Below are 18,023 nucleotides of genomic sequence, written 5' to 3' on the forward strand. Positions count from 1 at the left end.
TACTGCTCTGTGACAGTACAATACTAATACTACAGTGTAATACTGCTCTGTGATAGTATAAGTACTAATACTACACTGTAATACTGCTCTGTGACAGTACAATACTAATACTACAGTGTAATACTGCTCTGTGATAGTATAAGTACTAATACCACACTGTAAAATACTATGCTACAGTTAAAGGACTATTACCAAAGTGTACAAATACTCTGTTTCAGCAAAAGTACAAATACTATAGTTTACAAGTACTCTGTTACTATAAACGCTCTAATACAACGTATTGTATTGAGTGTGTGTGTGTGTGTGTGTGTGTGTTTTAGGTTTCCACATGACAGCTCCTACGATGACCTTTGACCTGAGGAAGGTTGACTTAACGTCTCTTGAACAACGTAAACTAACGTTTGATTCTCACTCGATGGTGACGGAGCTGCAGAGCAGCGGTGACAAAACAATTAAAACAATTAACACAATTAAATATATTTTATATCAAAACGACTTCCCGGTTTCATCCAGCGGGTTTTTTCTTTCCCCCGTCTTGACTTGCAGGTTTTGAGAAGCCTCAGGCGGAGCTCATCGTTTCAGCTCTGGTTACCTTGACGACCGCGAACATGGACATCGTTTACAAAGACATGGTGACCAAATCCCACCAGGTAGAAAAGTACAGAAAACACACCTTTGCTGCAGTAAAGAGGACATCCATGTGGTATTGATTGATCGGTATTGTGTTGATTGTTCTTGGAGGAAATCGCTCTGCAGCAGATCATGGCTCACCTGGACTCCATCAGGAAGGACATGGTGATCCTGGAGAAGAGCGACTTCGCCAACCTCCGATCTGAGAACACGGTACGACCACTATATTTATTTGTATTTATTTATATCTATATTTATTTATTTATATTTATTCATGAATTAATATTTATTTATGTTTATTTATATTTATTTATATTTATTCATGAATTTATATTTATTTATATTTATTTATATCTATATTTATTTATTTATATTTATTTATATTTATTCATGAATTTATATTTATTTATGTTTATTTATATTTATTTATATTTATTCATGAATTTATATTTATTTATTCAATGTGTTCGGTTACAGGATCAATACTTCACCGATTAAACTGTTTTTATGATGTTTTGACGCTTCCCATCAGATCAAGAATTAAACACTCTTCTGTTATTTTCTTGTAGAAGATGAAACGAGAGTTGGAGCAGATTCAAAACAGACTGAAGGTCGGAATGTGTTTTTATATTTAAAGTAACGATTTTATTACAAAATGTTTGTTCACATTCATTTGATCTGATGTGTTTGATGTTTGTGTTCAGGAGGAGAGTCTGAAAGTCAGAGCTGAAACCAAACTGGACATCAGCCTGCAGAGCAGCAGGATCTCTGACGTGGTGAGAGCGAGAGAACGAGAGGAAGAGAACGAGAGGGGGAGAACGAGAGCGAGAGAACGAGAGGAAGAGAACGAGAGCGAGAGAACGAGAGGAAGACAACGAGAGCGAGAGAACGAGAGGAAGAAAACGAGAGGGGGAGAACGAGAGCGAGAGAACGAGAGGAAGAGAACGAGAGGAAGAGAACGAGAGGGGGAGAACGAGAGCGAGAGAACGAGAAGAAGAGAACGAGAGCGAGAGAACGAGAGGAAGAGAACGAGAGGAAGAGAACAGGAAGTCGGTGATCAAAGATCGATTATTTAAATGGTTCAAAGAATCCGTCTCACTCACCGACTGTTGGTTTTAAAGCTCTTCAGCACAAACATCAGCCAGTGAACGCACCGCAGCTCAAATATATCAAATAAAAAATGTATTTATAGATTCGGTGTGATATACACTTTCCGTCCTGATATCTGATGTTTATTATCAATAAAAGTCCACAAACCTGCTGAGAAATCATAGAAAAAGACACGTTGCTCATAACTGAGAATGATCACGTTTGAAGTTTTCTCAAAGTCATCCTGAGATCGTTTTCTGTAAATCAACGATCACGCCGTCAACGGGAGCTGATCCTGTTTTTAATTTGACAAAATGGAAACAAATATCGTCTGAAAGATTGTTTTTGTTTTGTGTGTTTTTCTGTCAAGTTCAGTGAACAGGAGAAGAAGCTGATGGAGACCAGTTCAGAGTTCCATCACAAGGTATAGTACTACAATAATACTACTGTAATATTCTACGACAGGAAACTACACACACGTGTGCGATGTGATCGCTCGGTGTGTCTCATGTGGTCAGAAAGCCGACCTGGAGAACGACAACATGGAGATCAACAGGAAGATCGACCTGCAGGTGGCGTCGCTCAAGACCGTCCTGGAGTCTCTGAAGCTGGAGACGATCCGCTACCTGGCAGGTACACGAAGAAGTACTCTACCGTAGTGAATCAGTACACGAAGAAGTACTCTACTGTAGTGAATCAGTACACGAAGAAGTACTCCACCGTAGTGAATCAGTACACGAAGAAGTACTCTACCGTAGTGAATCATGATTTAATAAAAAATCAGGAAAACAACTACATTTACAAGTAAAAAGTACAATATGTACCTCTGAGATGTAGTACAGTAAGTACCCTCCAGTACTCTAGTAAACATACTAGCAGTAGTACTAGTAATACTGTGTTTCCTCCTCAGCGACCATGTTTTCCTGCTTCGCCATCGCTCTGGGAGTTTACCGGCTGTGGAGGTGAAACACAGCCGGGACTCGTTTAACTCGTCTTCCTCCGCCACACAAAGTAGTTCCGGTGGACTCAGCTGCTGCTATGAAATGTCACAGTTTAAAGTTTAAAGTCAGATGTTACTTTAGTACAGAAGTACTCTCAGTTAAAGGAAAGTACGCAGAAGAGTGTACTGGTACTATAAAGTACCAAAGCACATTTACTCAAGTAGAGTATATAAGAACAGTGTTGAGGTACTTCTACTTAGTATCTTCATTTAATGCTACTAGATATTCTACATCACTACATTTCATTTACTTAAGTAAATGTACAACAATTTAAAAATACTCCATCACAAGTAAACGTCCTGTATTCAAAATACTACTTCAGTATATAAGTACTGAAGTATTATCAGCTTCCAATACTTTGAATGATTTTAAATGCAGTACTTTTGCTCGTACAGAGTACTTTTTAATTGTCGTATTACTACCGGATCAGAGTACTAAACGCTGAAATACTTCCCTCTGAAATAAAGTGGACTAGAAATATAAGTACAAGTACCTCAAAGATGTATTTAAAACTATGTGCATGAAGTAGTGAAGATATTTTAGGTGAAAACATATTTAACAGAACAATCAGAATATTTAATAAACCTGTTTATTATAATAAATATAATATAATACATATATTAAAACTCTTATTTGATAATATTGTGTTGAATTTGAAGGTTTGATTGTTTCAAATGTAAAAACATTCAATGTGTTGTACTGAAAACAAATACAAGATTTTAAATAAAAAGAAATAAACTACACGTTTCTATAATTATGTGACGAAAGCAGAGAAATTAAGGATTCACTGCTGAGAGGAAGACATGTTGTATTTTGTCAGAAATACAACAGAAGAAGAAGAACCACTCACATTTACATTATAAAACATTTTCTGATATAATTTATTTTTTAAAAAGCAGACAGGAAACATCGTCTTCATCAAGTTAGTCAGTCTCTTCGTTTCCTGTGAGTCGAGGGCGGGAAAGACGGACTCCGCCACTAACGATGCATTTAATGACCGCAGAAAAAAAAACAAGAAAAAAAGTAGAAGAGACGTATATTTAAATCCACGGAGCATCTTTTACTTAAAATACTAACATATTTTGTAAATATTACTAAAAATGTTCCGGTCATTTTATTAACATTTTCAGGGAAAAATTGAGAGAATTTTAAACTTCCGTAGAAACTAAACAGACTTACGGATTGTCACGACGTTACGAAGCGTAGAGACTAAATTAGTCAAATAACTTAATGCTTCATTCACACGTCAGTGAAGGAAAGTAGTACAACAGATCCACCAGGATGCACGCCTGCTCCTCCAAGGGTACATCTCAAGTCTCTTAACTGCATCCCCGTTTCCCTCACTTGGGTCCTTTCCTTGCATCCTAGTCCCTCCCACCAGGGATACATGGAGGAAACGACTCACGTAAAATAAAAACACCAGAAGAACATTTAATTCACTAAACCTTTATTTTTGTTTTGAAACCTAAATGACAATTTAACTGTTCGCATCAAAGATCAATCACCGTTCACACAAGAAGTTTCAGACTCTTTTATTGAAGACCAAAGAAAAACAAAAACAAAAAGACTTCGATCCTCCGAAGAACGATTCCTGAAGAGGAGGCGGAGCCTCCTGTCGTCCAATCAGAAGACGCTTACCTTTAAACGCAGCTACCCGCCATTTAACCCGATCGATCAATATTTACAGACAGGCGATTCAAATCACTGTTACACCAGAGATACCAAAAAATACTTTAATTTATAAATTAAATCATTTACATCTTTGATCTCACAGAAAAGAAAAAAAGGAAACAAAACATTTCTTCTTCTTTTTCAATAAACAGTTTCAATTCACAGAGAAACAGGAAGAGACCACAAATGGTCGCGCAGAATCCAAATACAAAAATGTATTGAAGTTTATGTCGTTGAGGAGGAACGATAAAAACACCGAACACGGTTACGCTTTACTCTGATCGTCTGTTAAAACCTCTTTCTTCACAGCAGGGAGCTCGCTCGCCTCAGACTCTACTTCCTGTTTGACTGAGGTGGCAGCAGCAGCAGCCACAGCACAGGAAGTGATCTCCTCCTCCTCTTCTTCTTCTCTCTTAATGAAGGCGCTCAGCGGGTGGTCGGTCAGCACCTTGCTGGGCGACGGCGTGACGTCGAGATATGACGACGTCTGAGGAGACAAAACAAACAGCAGCTGTTCAAAGATAATAATTCTAACTTAAACCGTCAGACGTTTGATGTGATTTATGTCTCAGTTACTTACATTTTTATAATCTTCAAAACAGGCGGGGTGGAAGTTCTGTGGATAGAAAACATTCATGGGTTTATTGATGGTCAGCTGTTCAGCGTTACATTTTACAGAAATTAATTGGGAACGTTTGCGACAATACTGAACAATTTTCACTTAAATTACAAATATTTTTGTACATATTACTAATAATGTTGGGACACCGTACCAGCTGATCTTAGTGATATCTTTGGACATTTTACAACTTCTTTGGGGGGAAATTGGGAGAGTATTTAACGAGATGGGAACATTTTTTAATTATATTTATTATATTCTTTGTAAATATTAAACATTTTACAAATATTTTTCAGGGAAAACTTGGGCCAATAGGACTAGAATTGATGGGATTGTTTGCACTTAGATGACTAAATAGTTTGTACATATTACTGATATTTATTAATATAGTTCCAGGTGTCGGTACCTTGTCGTCCACCCTGAGGGCGTCCTTCAGGAACCAGTCCTCCTCCTCCTCCACCCAGTACGTCTCAAACGGCTCCTGACAGATTTCACACAACTGCACGAGGAAAACAAACATCAAGTTATTTATTCAGCGCTCACATTTTCATTGTTGTAAATCATCGTTTCTTCGTTGCACTCGTACTCCTCAGCTTTAGTTACTTCATAAGACCAGACGATCAGTTACAGATGTATTCTAACAACTGATGCATCGAGTGGCTCCCGTCTCACCTCTCCCACTTGGTCCTTGGTGGCCTTCACGCTCTGGAACTCCTTCTCCTTGGCGGCCTGCTGGCTCTTCTGGACCTCCTCCTCGTTCTCCTTCTCAAAGAAGTGACTCTTGGCTCGCTCCTCCAGGTCGGCGATCTCCTCGAACTCGACCCAGTCCTGATGGAGGGAACGCACACGCACACGAGGGTGAGTTTAAAGGCGAGGACTGAAGGCTGCCTGCCGTTAGTCTGAGAGGTCGGTGTTTCTCACCCGGAGGCCGTAGTACCAGCGGCGGTGCGTGATCTTCTTGCTGGCCACTTTGCCGGCGTGGTTCTGCCTGAAGTGCCAGTCCAGGTGGTCTGCGTACAGGTCGGTCTGAGCCGTGGTGAACCTCATGCTGCACAGGCAGCACTGGTTCCCCGAGTACAGCTTGGTCACCACGCTCTCCAAGCGCCTGCGAGAAGAGGGGGGCACGAAATAACACGGGAACAAAGTGAGTCACAACACCAACGATCAAAACACAACCAGGGCTTTTATCAGCCGTAGAGTAAAGTTTTTACTTTGTTCTTGTCCTCTATAGTGTTCATTTGCATAAAACACATACTTCACTGTTTAAAATGATTATTATACTAAATCATATCAATGATCAGAACAGTTTCGCTGATTATTGAACTCACTGTTTCAAGTCGTCGACGTTGAAGCTGGTGAGGTCGGGGATGTTGTCTTCCTCCTCTTCCTCCACCTCCTCTTCCTCCTCCTCCACCACCACCCGGGGCGGAGCTACCACAGGCGTGGTGGTGGGTTCTGGGGGTTAAAAACAAAAAAAAAAAAGAATGAACAATGTATATTTTAATAACAGCAGCTGTATTATTAAACCCTGGTGCTGTTTCATGAGGCGGCAAAACGTTTCAACGCAACAGAAAAATGTCTCTCACCGGCGCTGGCGGTCGGTGCGGCGTCGGGCTGCGAGGGCTTGATGATGCCGTTGGAGATGAGTTTGGACAGCAGGTCGTTGACGTCAACCTGACCGAAGTGGTTCTCTGGGGGGGCGACCTGTGGAGCTGCAGGGACGCAAACAAACCCGTCAGAAACATTTCACTTCTTCATTAATGAGAGAAACACTGAATGTCAGAACGTACTCTGCTGTCCGAAAGGCACTGGGTTCTGAGGCAGGAAGGACTGGTTGAGGTTCCCCAACATGTTCACCTAAAAACAACCACAGAACAGGTTCATACACGACATACAGACTCATCTAAAAACCACCAGGAGAAGAAAACCACACGATGCTACTTCAGTCTCATGTGGACTCTGGATGTAAAACATTTAAAACATGTTTATAGAAAACTTGACTCACCGGCTGCTGTATGCCGACGGCAGCGGGGGCGGCGGGGTTGTAGAAGGAGGCGGGGCCTGGCTGATTGAAGGGCGGAGCCTGCTGCATGTTGAAGTTTCCCGCCTGCTGAGCCGGGAACGCCATCGGCCCAGCGGGGAACTGAGGGTTCATGGGCTCCGGGAACCGCTGGGGGTTCATGCTGAAGTTCTGCTGGGGGGGGATGGGGTTGTCGTAGATGGGCCTCATGGGGGGGGGCTGCAGGTTGTGTTGGGGAGCGAACCTCAGGGGCCCCTGCTGGCCAGGGGAGCACTCGTAGAGCGGGGGTCCGCCCTGATGGGGGGCCACGTTGGGTAAGTCAAACCGGGGTCCCGGCTGACCGGGGGCCTCGAACCTCATCGGCCCCATCTGGTTTGGAGCGCCGTCGAAACGCCGCTGCTGCTGCTGCTGCTGGAAGCCCATCGGTCCGGGAGCCATGTTGTTCTCGAAGCACCGCGGTGCGTCAAAACACTGCATAGGGCCCTCGAAGTGACCCGGTCCGGGCCCCTGCTGACCAATAGGACCGTCAAACCTCCCGGGGCCCTGAGGGCGAGGTGGACCGTCGTACCGCCCCAAACCGTGAGACATGTGGGGTCCGTCGAACCTCTCCGGCATGTTGTGGTGAGGCGGGCCTTCGAACCTGCCGGGACCCTGGTGGTGAGGCCCCTCGAACCGGGATGAGTCATCGTAGCGACCGGGGCCCTCATACCACCCTGGAGGGTGCGGTCTGGCGGGACCCATGTGTCCCGGTCCGTCGTACCGTGGCGTGGGGTGTCCTCCGTCGTGAGGAGGCGTGTGTCCTGGGGAGTCGCTGTGCTGCCGGACCGAAGACAGCGGTCCCACGCGGGGCGGGGCCTTCAGGATGGATTTGGGGGGAGGAGTGGGGACGTCCAGATTGAGGGGCCCGTCGTCAGAGTGCTCACTGTTGGGGCTCTCGAAGCGAGGGATCGGGCTCATCTCTGACGGGTCTTTTTGGTGAAGCGGCGAAAGGAGCTCGCGCTCGAACCTCGGGGTCGCCAGCACCGCCTCGGGGCCGACCGGGCTCGGACAGTTCCTGAGGACCACGGTGCCCGAGGGCGGGGGCCCCTCTGGCCTCCGTGGATCGGGGAGCCTGGAGTCGGCGGGCGGGCCGTAACCCCGCGGAGCGTCGTAGCCGCTCTTCTGCTCCTCGCGCTCGTCGAAGCGCGGCCGCTCCGTCAGCGGAGAGTTCCACTCTCTCTCACCTGGAAACAGATAAGAACTCTCGTTTACTGACAGTCAGTGAAGCTCTCGTCATCTTTTAGGTGTTTTACTTAAACTGTCCTGAACTCGGCCTCTCTCTATGTGCTGACTCCCATGATCTCCTGAATGAACTAAACACCTAGATGTGTAAACTGTGATCTCTTTAGAAGAGTCTCTAACCCCGCTGAAGTGATCGAGACCCTGACACCACGCTGCTCCAGAACCTGACCTCTGACCTCTCTGTGGATAAAGACGACAGGTGACAGATAATATTTTTCACAGATCACTTTGAGACAGATCAAAGACTGGTGGTGGTGGATGTGTTGGCGGTGGACTCACTGGGCTCTCTGGGCTCGGCTCTCCTCCTGAAGCGAAGGCCCGGTAGAGACTTCAGAGTCGGGAACTCTTTCCCGTGGTTGTACTCCTCGATCAGCCGCGGCTCCTCCTGCTCTTTGCTCCTCCTCTCACCTGAAAGAGTCATAAAGAATGAATATTCTGAATCCCTTTAGTATCATGAAGAGTATCCATAAACCCTCAGCTCACCTTGCCGTTCCCGTGGCGCCCGGCTGTATTTCAGGTGACCGGCGCTTCGTCCGCTCACGCCGGTCTTTGCTCCAGACCCCGCCTCCTCCTCGTCCTCCGGACTCTCCTCGCCCTCCCACTCCTCCCCGGCAGCTCGGTGGGTGACCTGCGTCTTCCTCAGCTTGGACTTGTGCTCGTAGTAAGACAACTCCGCGGCGTCCATGTTGTCTCGGGGCCGCGGCGGCACGGAGGCGGAGGGAGGCGAGCTCAGCAGCTTCTTGGCGGGGAAGTCGCCTGCGACGACGGCGTCGACGTCCCAGCCGTCGGAGCGCTGCTGCTTCTCCTCCTGGTACTGGAAGAAGTGTTTGATCTGGTGGGCCATGTTCAGGAAGTCCTCCTGGGAGATCTCACCGCTCTCCAGACGCTTACTGGCCTGCAGAGAGAAACCGCCGACCGTTAGAGGAACGGTGGAGTCTGTCTATTTAGTTTTTCCTCCGAACATGTTTGGGAATTTTCCCTCATAAAGACATGAATGGTTTATGTTTTTATGCATTTATGAACAGTAATCTCAGTTGAATATTTTCAAACAGGATTTGTGACACAGCGACTAGTTTGTGATCTTAAGAGGAGCCGATACGAAACAATAAAGACTTTAATGATCTTTTAAATGTTTATTGTGCTTTTGTTTGCTTGTTTTTATGGTTATTATTATGTAAAGTGTTGCCTTTAAGTATGAAATGTGATGTACTAATAATAAATCTGCCCCGAAGTTAAAGATATTTGTATTTTCATCGTCTGGATATGAAGACGCGTGTTTTACGGCTCGTTCACTTCAACACGTCTCGCACTATCTGGAGGAGAAAGCTGTAAGAGTTCACATTGAGCGGTTAGATTTTCTCTCCTTGAATCAGCCGGTGACTGAACATCAGAACATCAGCTGAACTACATCACAGCTCCTACCCTCCGCAGCAGGTCCTTCTTGGAGGCCGAGTTGAGGACTTCGGGTATCTGCAGGTTGGCGTCCACGCTGAGGCGGTGCTTCGGGGTCCGGGGGGTGGTGGGCCGGGTCCCGTACTGTTTGTGTCTCTGGGGACCCGGCTTCACGTGAGAGTCTTCAGGAAGCTTCGGACTGAAGAGGAAACGAGACTTTTAGACAACAGCTGGGACCTTTTCTTTTAGTTCAGATCCAGTATGAAGTAGAAAGGACCACTAACACGTGAGAGCTGAAGATTTGAATATTAAATATGTGATCCAAACTTAACTCAAAGTAGGATCAAGACCATTATTATGCTTTACAAAATCTGAATATCACAGAAAACGGGTTGAATGTTCCCCGTAGTCACAAAAACAATGTGTTGACTTTGACACAAAGAGAATCCTCACATTTCAGAAGCTGCAACCAGCAAATGTTCAGTTATAAACGATTCACAGACGATCAAAAACGTCTAAATAAGTATAAACTATAAGGATATATTTGACGCCAGATTTCCATCGCCTGTGACACATTCAGGTTTTTAGGATCCACCGCCGGTGAAACACTTAATGAGTTGATGACTCACTGTTTGTTCTCCTCCCAGCCGCTCCTCCAGCGGTGAGGAGCCTCCTTGGCCTCCTTGCCTCCTCCGTCGTGGCTCCTCGGTGAGTGAGAGTCTCTGGACTCGGAGTGCCGGTCCTCCGCGGGCCTCTTGGACCTCCTACTGTCCGGCTGGTTCTTCTTGGGCGCGGCGGGCCTGTCCCCTCGGCCCGGCTTGATGTGATCTGGTCCGACCCTCCTGGGTTTGCCGGGTTTGTGAGACGGCGACGGCGACATGGAGCTGCTCCGGACTGACCGCCTGTCCTTCCTCTTCGGGGAGGAGGAGGAGGAGGCGCCGGCAGGCGAGCGGGACCTGGACCGTGAGCGGGTGCGTTTCCTGGCGTGCGTGCGGGCGTTGCCTCCGGCCTTGAACTCGATCTTCTCCGTGGACTCGACGCGGTCGTGTTTGCCCACCGAGCCGTTGACCAGCTTCCCCTTGTTGAACCTCTGGGGGTCGACTCCCCGAGGCGCCTCCTCTCGCTCCTTCTTGTCGGGGCAGCGCTTCTTCTCCTTCAACTCCTCGTCTTTGGTCTCGCCGCTCTTGTCCTGCGGGCGTTTCTTCAGCCGCGGGTCTTTCTTGGTGCCGTCCGCCGACTTCTGGATCTCAGGCTCCACCTTGTTTTTACTCTGGAGGACTTTGGCCATCGGAGACGGAGATTTGGACTTCTGCTTCTCCTCCAACGCTTCTTTTCTCGGGGTTTTGACTTTGTCCGGACGGGTGGGCTTCTCGGGCGTCAGGGCCGGACTTCCTGTCACGGAGTGGCTGTCTTTTTTCACAGCGTGCTGTTCTTTGGGATGGGGGGCAGACAGGGGGCCGGTGCGGTTCAGCCGGGGGTCTCTGGTGGGCGGCTTGGCGTCCGTCTGAGTCGGAGGAGGGATCCACGGTCGGACCGCAGGGGCAGTTTGGCCGGCGGTCTTCGCCGCTGCGTTCTGAGACGAAGCCGAGGTCGCTGTCGGGATCACAAACCCTCCGGCCTGAAGACACAAACAGTCAGAGTTTGAACTAATCCAACATGTGGAGGGACAGACAGGCTGCTGCATGAAGACTAACAGGAAGCAGACTTCATGTTATTATCAGCGTTAGGGTTTTAACTATACTAGCACTGATCGATTCATCGGTTCGGTCTCTTGTCGATACTCTTCCCGGCTCTTTTTGATTATTTAGTGATAAAGTTATGTTTATGAAGACATTGAGCAGCAATGAGTGAAGTGTGTGCAGAGTAAAGCATAAAGACAAAGAGCCAGAGAGAGGAGGTTTGAGACGACATAGAACCGCATCAATACTCTGGGTTTTACTCATTTAGAACCGGTTCCCGTTAAGAACCGGATCTCTTTATGTTCAGCGGGTTAGAAAACGAGCTGAACATAAAGTATAACTACAGACGACTTTATGGAATCCCGAATAAAAGAGCAGATCTGGGATCAGAACCAACGGCCCCGGTTGTTCCTACCAGCTGAGCTTTGGTCTGCTCCAGCTCCAGCTCGATCTTCTTGTGCTGAAGCTCCAGCAGCTGCTTCTGTTTGGCCAGCAGCTGCTGCCGGATCAGCTGCTCCTGGGTCAGGCTGAACTGGCTGGCGGCGGTGACGGCAGAGACCGGTACCGGTTGGGGAGCCGGTACCGGCGCCGCCGCCGGAGGCGGCGGAGTCGGTGTCGGCTGAGTGGGAGCCGGCTGAGGAGACGGAGCATCTTCAGACTGAGACGGTCAAGAGGGACGAAGAGAGAAGACAGATTATGACTTCAGACTTTAACAAGAGATCAACACGGCTGTAAAACATCCAAACGTTGTTTCCTTCAGACAAAGAGAAACAGAGTTACGAGTGAATCGTTGTGAGATGAACGCTTTCTGCTCGTGATCTGACATTTGGTTACAACCTAAATTCCATGAAGCCAAAACCCATTTGGGACTACAGATGAAAAATAGCCTTTTGGCTAACTCTTTATTAATGTGCACTGTCCCGTATCAAATAAACCAATAAGAACAAAACTAATTATAATTTACATTATTGATTCTAGAGCTGAAACGAGCAGATGATTTGATTACTCAACAAAACATTGATTAATTTCTCTTTTCTTAAATTAAAAGGGTCAAAGTTCTGTTTCCAGCCTCTCGGATGTTTTAGCTGCTTCATTCGTCTTAAATAACATTAAACTGGCAAGTCTTGAATGTAACGATAGAGTAACCCAGAGAAAGGTTGTCCAACAAATGCATTTATATAAATCAGCAGCAGAGATGAAGTCAGTGTCGTAGGACAGCTGATTGCTCCGTGTCTTTAAACATCTAAAACCAGCCGACAGGATTTATTTTATTGTGAAAGTCTGGCACGGATTGTCTGGATCGAGCACAGCTGGATTTGAGTTTCACGGATGAAACCGGGAACCACGCGTTTGATCCCGGGGCCGTAGCAGATCAGATTTAACTTGGAGATGATAACAGTACGGAGCCTCACGAGTCTCCAACGTAACCAACCGGCTCTATGAGGATCGACTGGCGGACACATACACACCTGCTTTAAGAACTTGGGGTTGACGTGGATGCTGGCGTTGACGGTGGGCGGCAGCGGCTTGATGGGCCACGCCGGGTCCACGGAGTTGACCCGCACGTCCAGCGCGTACAGCTTCTTCAGAGGAAACACGTCGTCCCACGTCGAGCGCAGCTTGAACAAACTCTTTCTGGTGTTTTCATCCACCTACGAACAGAGGACATGACTTGGTCCACAGATGGCAACAGAATACAGAGAAACATACTGCAGCAGCATCACAACAAGCGTTTACAAGTGTAAGCAGCTCTACGTCCACTACGAGTAAAGAGGTGAAAAATATAGTTTTAGCACTTTAAGGACAAGTTCAAAAGAATGATTAATAATGATCCCTCCCCCTTTTATTTATCGTTTATGGGGTTATGTACACAGGAGCAGAGTGCAGACCACAGAGAATAAAGCAAGCAACACAACAAACAGGAGGGAAGTGGAGCGGCTAAGAGTCATAGTGCTTAAAAGTTTAACAGCAGCAAAGAGAACTGTACCTTTTCAAAGACACATATAAATGAAGTGATTAGGTTTTTAGCAAACACTGCAAGGTACTCTCCTCCAACATTCTTCACTATGGAATCCACTAAGTACAAAACTGGAAGCTTCTCTGCAGATGGGGCCTGGAGCAATAGAGAACTCGACAAGTTTAGAACACAACAGGGGTTAAAAAACAACATTTCAGAACAACGCTTCAGAATTACAGATGTGTCCCCCTCACCCCCCCCGCTGTGTGAAAAACATGTAAAAAATGTGTGCACGAGACAAAATGTAAAGAAAGTCTGCAAAGTGAGAAAAAAAAGTGTTTGAAAACTAAATTTAAAAAAAAAATTTAAAAAAAAAAAAAAAAAAAAAAAAAAAAAAAAAAATCAGCCTGCAGTCGGGATTTATCTTCAGTCTGGAATCAAAATAAAAATCGAGGGAAAATACTCCAATAAAGTCCTCTGTGATCTGAGATCGATCCCGAAGAAAAACCATCATCTTCAACAGCAATCAGTCACTTTAGTTTCTGCAAAGACATCTCAGGAGGTTAGTGATCCTTCCCCAAAGTCAGGGGGGAAAAATAAACATGTCCATGGTGCATTGTGGGTTAAAAAAAAAAAAAAAAAAAAAAAAAGTCACCGAGTCCAGTTCTCGGGAGCCGTTTACCTCCAAAGAGGGTTTATTCCTTAAACCACTCTTTGTACTTTACCCAGACGACACGTCGGAGAGTTTTAGTTTAACTTTTGATTCACTCACTCAAAGCTTTAACCCTCACAAGTGTTTTTCTCCTTTTCGGTTGTTAAAAAAACCTTTTAGAGGATCTGTTGGCGTTTAGTTAAAACAAGCTGCATTTTAAACTCTGCACCCTGAAGCAGAAGATCCTAAACACTGCAGCGTCGACAGCTAAACACCGTTTGTCGTGTCAGTAAATGGAAACCAGAGTCGTACCAATAAATTACACTGGGAAATAAAAAATGACAAAAAGCACATTTCACATTTTTTATTATAACAATTTTAACCATTCAATCACATTTCAGTAATTCAAGATTTCACTAGTGAATTAATGCAGAGAAACTGACTGAGATGAATTTATTACAGACGCTGAGGCCACGTCTGTCTAATAGCTACCCGGCAATATTTATTAACAATAAATTAGAGTGAAAAACATCAATGTGGTCCGGCCTCGATCAGAATATTATTAATGTGACGGATGCTCAAAATACTGCTAGAAGCTGAGGATAAATAAACGCTGCAAAAGTCAAAATCCACCGTAAACTAAACCAGCTAAATATGTTTTCATAGACGGCTTGAACACATTCACTTTTTGTCTAATAAGTCAAACTAGACTTTTTATTATCAACCAGAGTCCAGCAGTTATCGCTCGATGACTCTGGAGTTAAAGCTGCTCATTGTGATCAATCTACGACATTTATTGTTCAAATTAGCTTCAATAAAGTTTATTTTTGTTCTTAAAAAGGGGGCTGATCACACACGGATGTGACCGATTTTCTAGTATTTTTAGACGCACGTTTTGGTCGTCACCATCTTGGTTCTGTGACACAACCGGGTGGACAGAAACCGTGGTAGAGACCTGTCAATCACCGTGTAGCCCCGCCCTAAAGCATCCCCTGTTTTATGGTCTGTGTGACTCTAAATGGACCATAATGTACTAAATGAACATCATGCTGTATTGAAGAGGAATTGAAACTAGAGATTGAGACCATAAACTTGCCCCCTGATGGACGCTAGAGAGAATGCAGCTTTAACACATGAATGCCGCCTGCTCACTGCTTGTGAAAGTTACACTTGGACCAGGCAGCCAGCAACTTTTAGGAACTAATGATTTAAATAAGGGCTAATCATGCGTTTGCTCTGGGAAGTGGATTTACCTAAAAATAACCATCTGCTGAGATACAGAAGTCTCTTTCCCCAAAGTATGAGATGAAGAGGTGAATCTGAAACGGATTAGTTATATACTTAGATCTGTACATAGTGGCTCAGACTGTATATGTTTCTGTGTTACATGTGTTCACATAATTTGTCAATAAAAGCCGATTTTGTGCTTTTTTTTTGGCTCCAGAACAACCCATTTTTAAAGTCCGCCATGTTATTTCTTCTTCTATGGCTTAATAAAGTGGTATCTAAGTAACAGTCGAATTAATAACTGGCACCACTTTGCCAACGAGTATTTAACGAGCTAGTTTACCAAATAAAACACGTCTTTTAATCACGTCGGTTTGAACTGACCTCCAAGTAATTAGTCGATCAAGAGGCTTAAAATAATCTATTTTACGGTGGATTTTAACGAGTTTCGATGAAGAGAAATGTTAAAGAATATTAAGTGTATGTTGTGTTTAAACTTTAATAAAACACACAAATATAGTTATAAATAAAACGTAATGTATAGCTACGATGACATGTTTTTACGCTAAGCTAACAGCTAGCTCAACAACAACTTGAGGCCTTGTTGCTACACATACAATCCAGACGAAAAAACACCTGAAATTGAAAGTATTCTATATATTTTTTTGTTATAAAAACCTTGCTTATTTGCGCTTCAATAATAGCGACGATATCCTTGGCGAAGTTGAGGTTTTCCTCGGCCAGGATGGTCAGCATGTTGATGTGCGGCTTGCTGTTGAACGTCAGGTCCTCCAGCGACGACTGGTACTCTCGGCACGCGTCTTCTCGAGCTGCTTTGTCGGCCATCTTTGTTTGTGACCCGGGAAAACCTACAGCGGCTCTATCGATACTAACGTCACCATTGATCAGCAGCAGGCAGTCCATGAACTCATGGAGATAACTTTGTTCTGACTCGGTGATAGATGTAAAAAATAAAATAAAAAAGCGCCGGTTTTGTGGGTTTTTATGTCGAGCCGTCGCGTCTTTGTCGTTAGTAGTTCAGCCTCCGACGACAAGAAGATGGCGACTGTTAGCTGAAGGCCGCATACGTCAACACGTTCACACTATCACGTGACGTGAGTTCACGTCCTTCATTGGCTTATTTTTAGGGGCCGTGCGGAGACCGGGTTCTCGGTTCTCATTGGCTCGGTGAAATAACAGCCAAGACGAGTGAGCCAATCAGATCGAAGCCCATGTGAGTTTATGATTACGTAAGCTTTTATAGGGCATAACACCATGAGGCTGAAGCATGGCGGATCACTCTGCTCTCTGGTAGTTTTAGGGGATTAATACAGCAATATTATGTTTTTATGACAGAAAAAATAATTACTATATTAAAACAATTTAAACATATGCTATAAAAGGTATATCATATATATTTCTGTGATGTAGTGTAAGTATAAAGTAACAGAAAATTAAAAAAATGGAGCAGTTCACAAGTACTTTAAATGTGTATTAAATTAAATCAGTTTGTGGCCACACTAAAATATAAAAAGGACCTCAGAGTTATTTAGAAGACAAAGCTTTGCTAAATAAGTAATTGTTGGCTCTGCCATTCACTATGAAGAGTTTAATAAAACCTCATTACGTTGTGTAATTTGTAGAACTTCATTTTACAAATGCATATAAAGATGAAGTATCAAATCCAGACCTGTCACATCCTGAAAATGTCTCACAAATAAATTAAACTGTATATGTCTGGCACATTTTTAAATATATTTTTAATTTATATTTTAATTTAGGCCTATATTTTAGTTTGTTTTTTTTGTCTTGTTTTGAATATAAAACTGATTTTTTTTAAATAAAACAAATATTTTTAAAACAGTGTAAAGCTCAGAGGCTTAAGGAATCTATTGTAAGGGTTGTGTTTGATTTAAAGGATGATTAGAGTAACTAGAGATTAACATCTGTTCTCAGAGTATTTATTTTTATTGCACGAATAAAGTACAACGTACCTGATATAAAAAGGCAGTTTGTTTTTAACCTTTGCCTTTTAAAAAAAAAGCATCACATTACTTACATTTATATTTTTGTGCAGCTATTACTTTCTTAATAATTTATCATATTTCAAGTCCACCGAGAGAAGAATGAGAATAAAGATATTTGAATTGATTAACTGATGGGAATCAATTTATTTTCCATATGACGACTCCTGGAGAATCATCACAGGCAAGTAAAATAAAACATTATTCAACATCTTAATAACGATCGGAACTCATGACCAGCTGTGATGTCAACAATAAAAAAATAACACAAATGACACGGCAGGAAGTACAGCACGGTGTTTACGTCCACACAGACAGGAAGTCGTCAGTCATCGTTTTCCTTTGTTGGGTTTCTTTCTCTCAGAGAGTCCGTTTCATCAGTTCTTTCTGCTTTCAGAGGAAACAACGAGAAGTTTCAATCACTCGTCCTATGAATCAATAAAACGTAAACACACGTTTTCTGAATGAAGTCTCGTACTGGTTTTGATGGTCGAAACGTTGGAGCTGAGCGGAGGAACGCTCACGGATTACTGGGTCGGGGTTTGACTCTCAGAGGACACAAACATCTCCGCGGTAACGTAGGAATGATTTGATTGGGTTTCCCATGATGCTCTGCTACATCCCGACAAGAACACAACATTTCAACTCATGTTAAAAATCAACACAGATGTTTAATATATCAACAGGAGGGTGCTGGATTATGAGACAACGGGGCCCTGGAAGGGTTCCGTCTCTCTGAAGTCGCTTTCCGTCTCTCTGAGGTCGCTTTCCGTCTCTCTGA

General features: G+C 44.3%; 2 protein-coding genes across 3 annotated transcripts in view; one reads left to right on the top strand and one right to left on the bottom strand.

The window, feature by feature from the left end:
• Window positions 1-3,538, top strand: part of ccdc90b (coiled-coil domain containing 90B) — a 3,807-nt gene extending 269 nt beyond the window's left edge. The window contains exons 2-9 of the mRNA XM_031874133.1: window positions 321-440; window positions 547-650; window positions 742-843; window positions 1,200-1,241; window positions 1,335-1,406; window positions 2,090-2,143; window positions 2,238-2,352; window positions 2,630-3,538. Of these exons, the coding sequence (XP_031729993.1) occupies window positions 321-440; window positions 547-650; window positions 742-843; window positions 1,200-1,241; window positions 1,335-1,406; window positions 2,090-2,143; window positions 2,238-2,352; window positions 2,630-2,685 (665 nt within the window). The 3' untranslated portion in view covers window positions 2,686-3,538. The remainder of the gene's footprint in view (window positions 1-320; window positions 441-546; window positions 651-741; window positions 844-1,199; window positions 1,242-1,334; window positions 1,407-2,089; window positions 2,144-2,237; window positions 2,353-2,629) is intronic.
• A 699-nt stretch (window positions 3,539-4,237) lies between these two features.
• On the bottom strand, window positions 4,238-16,273 carry pcf11 (PCF11 cleavage and polyadenylation factor subunit). 2 transcript variants are annotated; one of them, XM_031874131.1, is made up of 18 exons: window positions 15,897-16,273; window positions 13,370-13,495; window positions 12,852-13,034; window positions 11,798-12,040; window positions 10,333-11,321; window positions 9,734-9,902; window positions 8,795-9,206; window positions 8,591-8,719; window positions 8,432-8,491; window positions 7,016-8,253; window positions 6,801-6,867; window positions 6,597-6,722; window positions 6,339-6,465; window positions 5,932-6,115; window positions 5,683-5,838; window positions 5,417-5,509; window positions 4,972-5,007; window positions 4,238-4,878 (listed from the first exon to the last, which is right to left on the bottom strand). In XM_031874131.1, the coding sequence occupies exons 1-18, from the start codon at window positions 16,140-16,142 to the stop codon at window positions 4,657-4,659; spliced, it is 4,806 nt and encodes a 1,601-aa protein (XP_031729991.1). In that variant the 5' UTR covers window positions 16,143-16,273; the 3' UTR covers window positions 4,238-4,656. The 2 variants fall into 2 exon arrangements, with proteins under 2 accessions (XP_031729991.1, XP_031729992.1); XM_031874132.1 differs by lacking the exon at window positions 8,432-8,491.
• Between the last annotated feature and the right edge of the window lie 1,750 nt (window positions 16,274-18,023).

This window comes from Anarrhichthys ocellatus, unplaced genomic scaffold (genome assembly GCF_004355925.1).
Source record: "Anarrhichthys ocellatus isolate YVR2014 unplaced genomic scaffold, GSC_Weel_1.0 scaffold78, whole genome shotgun sequence".
In the NCBI taxonomy this organism is placed as follows: Eukaryota; Metazoa; Chordata; class Actinopteri; order Perciformes; family Anarhichadidae; genus Anarrhichthys; species Anarrhichthys ocellatus.

Bases quoted from the DNA above. Each gene is read 5' to 3' on its own strand.
- pcf11 (XM_031874131.1), bottom strand. From the start codon at position 16,142: ATGGACTGCCTGCTGCTGATCAATGGTGACGTTAGTATCGATAGAGCC. The intron at 9,903-10,332 runs GTGAGTCATCAA...TTTCCTCTTCAG, and splicing joins GGCTGGGAGGAGAACAAACA to TCCGAAGCTTCCTGAAGACT. The intron at 8,254-8,431 runs GTTAGAGACTCT...ATCTGTTTCCAG, and splicing joins GTCTCGATCACTTCAGCGGG to GTGAGAGAGAGTGGAACTCT.